At 32.8% G+C, this 9,234-nt stretch overlaps 1 protein-coding gene and 1 long non-coding RNA gene across 3 annotated transcripts; one reads left to right on the top strand and one right to left on the bottom strand.

Moving 5' to 3' along the window:
* The first annotated feature begins 553 nt into the window (after positions 1-553).
* Positions 554-7,842, top strand: LOC129950176 (dihydrolipoyllysine-residue acetyltransferase component of pyruvate dehydrogenase complex, mitochondrial). 2 transcript variants are annotated; one of them, XM_056062021.1, is made up of 8 exons: positions 554-896; positions 5,905-6,083; positions 6,172-6,486; positions 6,679-6,851; positions 6,924-7,072; positions 7,130-7,329; positions 7,388-7,490; positions 7,552-7,842. In XM_056062021.1, exons 1-8 carry the CDS (start codon positions 766-768, stop codon positions 7,679-7,681), a joined length of 1,380 nt encoding a protein of 459 aa, XP_055917996.1. In that variant the 5' UTR covers positions 554-765; the 3' UTR covers positions 7,682-7,842. The 2 variants fall into 2 exon arrangements, with proteins under 2 accessions (XP_055917996.1, XP_055917994.1); XM_056062019.1 differs by having other exon boundaries at positions 6,172-6,552; positions 6,631-6,851.
* A 518-nt stretch (positions 7,843-8,360) lies between these two features.
* On the bottom strand, positions 8,361-9,234 carry LOC129950177 (uncharacterized). Its single transcript, XR_008782089.1, has 2 exons — positions 8,992-9,234; positions 8,361-8,920 (listed from the first exon to the last, which is right to left on the bottom strand). It is a non-coding gene; the product is annotated as an uncharacterized LOC129950177 (long non-coding RNA).

Raw genomic sequence — 9,234 nt, 5'->3', positions numbered from 1 at the left:
AATGGATGCTCACCACTACATACAACACAAACGTCAAATTTGATGACAGGATTTTGATCCGCTCAAAAAACCCAAACTGCGATGACCGAATCATGGACTGGATGTTGGATTGTTGGTCTCTATCGAATTATCTGATGACCGGTTGATAGTCCTGTCATTGGAAATGTTTAATGGAGACAAATAAGGTTTTGTAACTTATGTAGCTTTGGAATTCTTTTGTTGCCAGATAATCTACTCGTATCTGTCAAAATGAATAAAAAACATATCCATGTTTCATGTTCAATCCATGCGTTATCATAAATTATTTCAGTCTCTCCTTGTAAATTATATAAGAGATTTTAAAGAACATTATCATAAAAACTTACTTCTAGTTGTGTTACCGTGTGAAAAGCCACTTGCCAATTTGGCCAAGTGTCACTCTGCCCTTACCTAATCAAACAGAACTAAACTTTAATTTTCAACAATTTGACATTTGGTAAAAGCTTTTCCTCAAGCTTCTACAGCACTATAGCAAATTAATAAAAAAAAACATACTAAAAGCTCCCCAATATTAACTGTCATCAGTCCGTATGACCTATCAAAGAATTTCTAAGGTCGGTTGCGTTGCGAAAATTTTGATCGCGGGTGTCCAATAAATTAATCGGCGTTTAAAGTAAAAACCCAAATAATCGCCTTCGTTTTTTGTTTTTTATCAAAACAAAAAATAAACAAATAGTTTAATTAAATCCCAACACACAGACTTCACGAAATAGTAAATCGACGAAAATGCTACGAACCATTGCCATTCGCAACGAATCGATTCTACGGGGAACTCTGTCCAATGCTGTCCGAAGCAGAACCAGAGTGGCCCTTCGTCTCCTCAGTACTCAGGCCACACGCAAACAACAAATCTTCAGGTAAATATTGTATGAATTTTCAAATAAAATCTCGGTGAAATTATTTGGGAATTTAGTTTTCAAGAAATTCTTTTTTTTTTTACTGCCTGCCTTGCCATTGATGTAAGGTAAGGTTAGAAATGTTGTGTAATCTTTCGATTCGAGAGGGAGAAAATGATTTTTGCCAAAGCTGCTTGCTGCTACTGCTGCTGGTTGCTCTACAAAACGTCAAATGCATAAATGAATCTAATGCCAAGTCTGATTGCCATTTCCATGCTGGCATTGGCACTAGCACAAGTTTAAGCGACTTCTAAGTATGTCCATGTCATCGAATCGCTGTTTAATGACAGGCGCTTTTCTCCTCCAATCGTGTGATACTTCATTATCATTTTAATCAACAAAATTTTTGAGCGTGTTGACGCTTCCTTATCATTTTATCAACAATTAGTTAGAGCGAGAGTTGACCTTCTAGTGGTGTCCACTTTGGTTTTAGATAAATTGTGTTTGCGCTAATTTTGAGTCTTTGACATTTTGTGTGAATAGGTACTATTTATATATCGTCCATGAGCTCTCCTCATGGGGAGATGGAATGATGACACATTTAAATGTACCTACATAACAATTATTCTGATAATATTTTTTTTTCTGCTTTCGAATGCGACTGTGGCTGTGATGTAAGAACGAAGCTCGTATAAGTTAAGCGGCAATATTTGCTGATTAAATGTAAACAACTTATAAGACTCAATGAACCTAATTTTCAATATGACTTCCTCGAATCATAAATCGATCAATTTCAGTGCATGTTTAAATTGAACACTTTTCAACTAATAAAGTAAAACAAAAATTTGAAACTCAAATCTGATTAAATAGATAGACAATTCTTATCACAAATAAATATCTGCATTTTACTAAATAGAAAATCTTATCGTCTTAATTATTAATTTAAATCGAGTGCTTGAGTTTTAAAACAATATAATGTACCCACCTACATACATACTGTTTTATCTTCAAAATAAAAATGTGTATCATGAATGAGAATTTGATTTATTTTTATATCAATCGTGATGATTATTTATTGATATACTTGCAGATAAATAAATTGTATTTAATTTAGCGTCCAACTATAAAATCTTTTATCTAGATACCTACCTAATCGTATTTTAAAAAAGGTTTATTAAATAAATATATGATTAAAGTCAACTTCATCGTCTCAGAAATATTGATTCTTCCATTGTCAGTACCTTAAATGAAAGTTATTTGAGGATACTTGCAGAAAATTATCTGTATGTGTACTAGGGTGACTACAACTCCCGAAGAAATTTTTTTTGTCGAATTCGTTACGGAGGAACCCCAAAAATGATCAGTCTGCAGATTTTTACATAGCCAACATTTCAGCTCGATTGGATAACGCTTAATGGTGCCGACACACGCTCAAAGTTTCAAAAAAGTCTCGTTTTTGCCTGTTTTGCGAAGTAAACTAGCCCTAGCTCCCAAACAACTGTCCCTATTCTCATTTATACAGGGTGTCCCGTAAGTAATGGATAGATAGATAGTAGACTGTATGACCGTCCTTAAAACTGATAAAAAAAAGTTCTATCTCAACTACAAGAATAGTTATATGCATTTTTTTGTACAGTGCATTATTTTTTTTTTCTTACTTTACAGTTTTGAATACCACGACTGCAAGTGAATGAGTTTCATCATTTTTTTTTGCAGGAATATTTTACAATTGCAAATACATAAGTAGAAGAAAATTATTATAACTGTTGGACTTCTTAAAAAAAAATTATTTAACATTAAATTTCAAAGCAAAATGTGAAAACAAATAATTTTTGAAAAAGTTAAATCATAGCTGGTATAAAAAAAATGCATGAATACCTGAGTGGCCTGAGTGGCAGATTTCAAAATGGTATTATTTATTATTATATCTAGAGTCAACAGCAAGTTATTGGTAAAAATCTGCAATACTAGAGTAAATTTAGCAAAAACAAAAGGTTTCAAAATTAGCACAGTAAACGTGAAAATAATACCAAGCGTTGAACATAGCAGATTTTTGATTTATTGGGTGTTTCTACGATGTTATCGTCATGATAAATACAAGCTTTTAACTTCTAGGGCCGAATGCATTATTAATAAGAATGTCAAAAAAGTGCAAAAAACGGTTACATTTTCGAGCTTGTTTTGAATTTAGCTGTGCTATTGGGCTTTAACAAACCCATCAAATATTTTGTTGGTTGCCATTAGTTTTAGAATAAAGTGCAGCAATTTTTAATAGAGCGCAACATTCAAATAAAATTTTTTAAGATCGGTTATTTATGCTTCGAAATTGCAAAAGTTTCTGAAAATATCATTAGTTTCGTAGCCCATTAGAATAAGTGGTTCACTTCGAAATGAGAAATAGCAAGCTAGACAATTTGATTATATCTTCTTTGGTATTCAAAACATTGAGCGAAAAGTCTCGTAATATCTCTCTTTCATTTAAGAAGATATGAAACAGTCTAATTTTACGAAAAAGTACGAAATTTAACTTTATCCTTTTCACCTTCTCAAAAATTTCGTAGCTTTTTGTAAAAGAGAGCGCTCACGAGAGAGTAAAATATTTATCCAGCCTACGAATTTTAGCCCAAGAAATTTCTTTGGGCTGATTTGTGAAAAGTGTCAAATTGGATGTCACTTATAAAATTGAAAATTCTTTTCAAAAGAACAGCAACAAGATCGCAATTTCAAGTTTTTTCATTCAAAAAAAAAAATGGACCAGCATGATGTTGCTTGAAGTTCATGCTGTCTTAATTTATCCATTAACAAAAAAATATAAGAAAACTAAAGACGAAATGAAACGATGATGGTTCAAAATTTATATTTTTTTTTGACAGTCAAATTGTGGGACAAATTTTGTTGTTTTTCCATCGCTTACTTTTTTGTAGTTTTGTCTTTTTGTGAGAGAATTTTTCCCACACTTTTTAAAATATCTCTTTTTACGAATTTTAGTGCAGAAGGTACGCGAACGGACCTATTAAATTTCCTATACTACTACTATTGTTTAATATTTAAAAAACCGCAATAAACCTTTCTCTATGTAAAACTTCGATTTGCGACATGAAGTAGGTCTGCCTGTATCATACTATTTACTTTGCTGCTTTATGTCCGAGGAATTCACTTCCTTCTTAAACGCGAATGATAAGCAACTTGCACCGATTTCAAAAAAGTTTATATAACATCTTGTCTGATTAGAGCAACTGTTTTATGATTTACTGTTCTTATTTTTATCTTCTCTCCTTTTCTTTATATATTTGTTATTAGCCCGAAACTGTACTTTTAATTTATTAATAATTTATGTATTCATTTTTCATCATCATCATTTTAAACATTTTTTTCATTATTTTTATTATATATTTTATTTTAATTAATTATTTTATTTGTTATATATAATTTTTTAAATTTTAATAATAATAATTTATAAGATTTATACCTTTATGTGTACGCTTTACAAAAATAAAATCAAACTATACTAAACTTATATTATGCCTGCGTCGTAAGCATACAATTTTGCAGATATTTCCGTCTGAACATTTTTTCATATGCTCAACCTTTTCAGATAGGGGTGCCTTATTTTAGTGGACTACTGTGAAAGTACCAGTTTGGTGGTACATTTAAAAGTAACTTCCATCTTCTAAGGCCTTAGAAACATATTTTACTTTGAGCAGGTTCATGCGACATAAGGGACTTGAAAGTATAGAAAGTCTCTAGTATCTGATTGGCCAGCTGCCAAAAAATTGCCTTCCAATTAAGGAAACTTTATTGGAAAGTTGACTGGAAAGTTAGTCAAGAAAAATCTCTCTAACGATAAAGTCAAGTCAACTTATGTCACAATGACAATTGATCATGTTTTTTCCATTCAACTGAAAACTAAACTTTATTAGTCTATGCTTTGTGTTAAAAAGTTCCCCGAGAAATTTAAAAAGAAATAAGTAATATTTCTTTACAATACAAAATACAAACAGTAATGGACTTGTAGCTTGCCTTAGAAGTGTTTTGTAGACAGTAATCTTTTTGGTAGCTTTTGTACTATGAACTTAAATGATAGGTTCGTGAAGTAAAGTTCTTAATTTGAAATTCATGACACTTGAAAAACTAACTAGTTGCCTTGGTCAAAATTTACGTCCATAGAATGAAGTTGACTGCAAATAAAGTCCCTTATGTTGCTTGAACCTTCCGTTTGTCAAAAACTAAGACTAAGCTTCCACTTTGCTTCTCTTGAAGCTATACCGTCAACAAATCTTAAATAAAATTTATTTATTAATTAATTTAAATATATAAATTTGTGCATGTGGATTAAAAAAAAAATCTCTTAATTGAAACAAAGTGATGGCTTGAGAGTTTTTAATGGCATTGAATATGGACTCTTTGTAAGTGAAGCTTTCCAAGGAACGCTGACGTACTAAGACTTCATACCCATTGTTGAAAATAAATCCTATCAGAAATGGTCCTATTTGCGTGTCTTTTGCACCTTTGCACCAAATCTGCTGCTTCATTTTTAGGTATTTCCATACGGCCTGAGAATTTATGAGAGTAAGATGATTGATGTGGTCATTTGAAGTCCATTTAAGATGCCCAGGATCTCAATAATAATAAGGATTTTTGAGCATCATTTTCTGTCTAATTGTATTGTTTTCTGAAGCCCTGCAAGTTCTGCAATATTATTTTACGCTGTAAATAGAAGAATGCCTTAAAAGGTAAAGCTTTAATTGATTATTAAACAATTGCCTTAGTTCCAGTGCAGAAAATTCGTATGCTACATGATGTAGTTATCATAAACACAGGAGTTTAAAAACCTATATATTATTTAAATTTATCACATAATTAGTTCATCGTTCTAAGTGGAAATAGAATTCTTAAAATAAACAGTTTTATGTTTACACTGACAAAAAGAAAAAATAATATTCATTCTCTTCTAACCTTCAACAGCAAATCATTTTTAAACGATTGTTTCAATTAAAAAATTCTCTGTTACTTTTTAAAAATTTATCAGACTATCAGATTACCAACTGAAGAAGCCACAACAAACTTCAGTATGGAGTACGAATTTTATTCGCGCCTACAGCAACCTGCCCGATCACATTAAGGTAACCTTGCCGGCACTTTCCCCAACCATGGAACAAGGTACCATCGTGAGCTGGGAAAAGAAGGAAGGTGACAAGTTGAACGAAGGTAAATTATTTAAAAAAACAGAAAAAAAGATGTGATATTGAAACCTTATTTGACTTCTTTAAAACAAAATAAACAACATAAAAAAAAGGTGACCTGTTGGCTGAAATTGAAACAGACAAGGCTACAATGGGTTTCGAAACACCAGAAGAAGGTTATTTGGCTAAGATTTTGGTGCAAGCTGGTGAAAAGGATGTCGCTATTGGTAAACTAGTGTGCATCATTGTCGAAAACGAAGCCGATGTTGCTGCGTTCAAGGACTTCAAAGACGATGGAAGTGCTGCTCCAGCACCTAAAAAAGCTGCCGAAGCTCCAGCTCCAGCAGCAGCACCAACACCTGTTGCTGTACCAGTAGCAGCACCCGCCCCAGATGCAGCAGCACCAACGACAGCTGCTGAACAAAGTGGTAAGCGAGTTTATGCTAGTCCGATGGCCAAGAACTTAGCTGAGAAACAAAAGCTAAGATTGGAAGGTATGGTGTGATTAATGTTTTGAGTCTATCTAACAATGTGAATGACCCCTGTGTGTTTGCTTTAATACTTGCGTGTAGGAAAGGGTAGTGGCATATTTGGTTCAATAACCTCCGCCGATCTTGCAGGCAAGAGTGCTGCAGGTGCTCCAGCAGCAGGGAAAGCTGCAGCTCCAAGCGGACCAGGTGCATACATTGATATCCCAGTATCGAATATTCGAGGAGTTATTGCCAAGCGATTGAAGGAGTCCAAGCAACAGATTCCCCATTACTATCTTACCGTCGAATGCAATGTTGATAAGGTAAGTTCAGCTCGCACATTTGCAATTTGCAAGAGGAAAACTAAAAAAAGAACATTTTAAACTTTCAAAAAGCTCATGAAATTGCGTGAGAAAGTCAATAAGCAGCTCGAAAAGGAGAAAATGAGGGTTTCTTTGAATGATTTCATTATCAAGGCCACTGCTATTGCATGTCGCAAAGTTCCAGAAACTAACTCTTATTGGATGGACACCGTTATTAGACAGTGCGTTAAAATAAAAATACACTTATTTTAAAACAGGGAATAACACGATTTTTATAGGTTTGACAATGTTGACGTTTCTGTAGCTGTTTCAACAGAACGTGGCCTTATTACTCCAATTGTCTTCGGTGCTGATAGGAAGGGTGTAGTACTTATTTCCAGAGAAGTCAAAGCCCTAGCTGCCAAGGCTCGCGATAACAAATTAAAACCCCATGAATTCCAAGGTGGCACCGTCAGCGTTTCTAACTTGGGAATGTTTGGTATGAACTCGAATCATTTTCGAAGGATTCAATTACTTACACATAAATTATATTCAAGGTGTCAACAACTTCTGTGCCGTTATCAATCCACCACAATCATGTATCCTTGCCGTAGGAACAACAACGAAGAAACTCGTTGTAGACCCCAAAGAGCTTAAAGGGTAAACCTAAAAAATCTTTTCAATGACGATTAATGTTGAATGTTTACTTTTTTTCTTTAAGATTCAAGGAAATAAATGTTCTCACGGTAACATTAAGTGCTGACCACAGGACCGTTGACGGAGCTGTTGGTGCCAAATGGCTACAGCACTTCCGTGAGTTCATGGAAGATCCAGCATCAATGATATTGTAAATTAAACTACCATGCTAAATTTCCCCTAAGGAATAGATACAAAAAACAAAACAACAAGTTGTTAAGTTATTCTGTTGAATAGTCTATAAATCTCCTGTTATTAAGAAAACACTGGCGAATTTTCGATTATTGATTATATATTTTATTTTGTTTAATTGTAATTATTTTGTTTCATTTAAAACTGTTTACTCAGTTTCAATAAGTTGCATTTTTAAATGAATCGCTAGAGGAGATTAATATCACAAACAAACAAAACAATAATAAAGAAAGAAGAAGCAAATCAGAAATAAATAATTTAAATACTTTCCTTAGAGTAATTTACAAAAGATATAAGAAAAAAACGTCCCACAAACAGGAAATTATAAAGAAGTAAATAAATTCATATTTATTACAAAAAAAAAAAACAAGAATAAAAATTAGTTTTGGTTTTTTACTCGCATGATATTTACATATACATATTTGCTTTAATTTTTTTTTTAAATGTTTTGTGTGTGTTTGTTTTTGCCTTTGAGAAGAGTACGAATTTTTTGAGAGTAACCGAAAAAGGCATAATTTGCGTCAGAGCAATTTTAGGCACTTACATTGAAACTTATTAAAATAAAGATCAGTGAAGCAAAAAGGGAATCTGCTGATTTGTGCCAAAAATCATAATGCCAATTTTTTTTTTAAGTAGTGATAATCACCCTTATTTTGAGATTCGTTTTCGATCGAATGTTATTCGAATTCGAGAAGATTTTATTTTGAGATTCGATCGATTCGAAAGTTTGCTGATTCAATCGAAAGTTCATTTAAAAAAAAAAAACTAAGTAAATTTTGACTTTCGAGTGATTCGAACCAAATGTCATTTTTGTGTCGTTCAGATATTTTCTGGTGAATAGCTGAAGAAATATGTAAGTTTTAACAATTTTTATACGATAATTAAACGAATTTGGTTATATTGACGAGTTTTTTTTGTTGTTATTTCATAAAGGGCACAGTCACATTCAAATTGGACAAATAGGGAACAAAAAGAAATCCTGATAAGGTTAATGGAGGAGAATTCGGAGGTAGCGAAGGGTTTTTCTGTAAACCGTATAGATATTGACCGGTTTTGGAGAGATGCTGCCGTGAAGTTCAATAGCCATGGGCTAAAGACGGTGCTACGGTATGGACAAAGAAGTTCCCCCCTGTATCTCGATGGAAAGCTCATCCAAGACATATTTAAATGCCCGTTTATTGAGGCGAAAGTTCCTTACAAATCTACAAAACAAAATCAATTTAGTCACCAGGATGCAATAGAAAAATTTCACATCAATTTTATAGGTACTTACTTTAAATCGTCAAACTCAAACGGATTTGATGCGTCCATAATCCTTCTTCTAAGAACATGTTCTCGTTCTTCGCCATTAGAATTAAGAAACAAAACTACTGCCATTGTTTACTTTCTCCAAAATAAAAAAATATACATCGATTTGAAGTTTATAAACTTTGATTGTTTTCATTTCAATTAAAAGTGTGACCATGTGTGACGAATATACATAACATATTAAACGGTATAAACACAACATGAAAAT

This window comes from Eupeodes corollae, chromosome 3 (assembly GCF_945859685.1).
Source record: "Eupeodes corollae chromosome 3, idEupCoro1.1, whole genome shotgun sequence".
In the NCBI taxonomy this organism is placed as follows: domain Eukaryota; kingdom Metazoa; phylum Arthropoda; class Insecta; order Diptera; family Syrphidae; genus Eupeodes; species Eupeodes corollae.
This window is presented reverse-complemented; position numbering and strand designations above follow the sequence as displayed.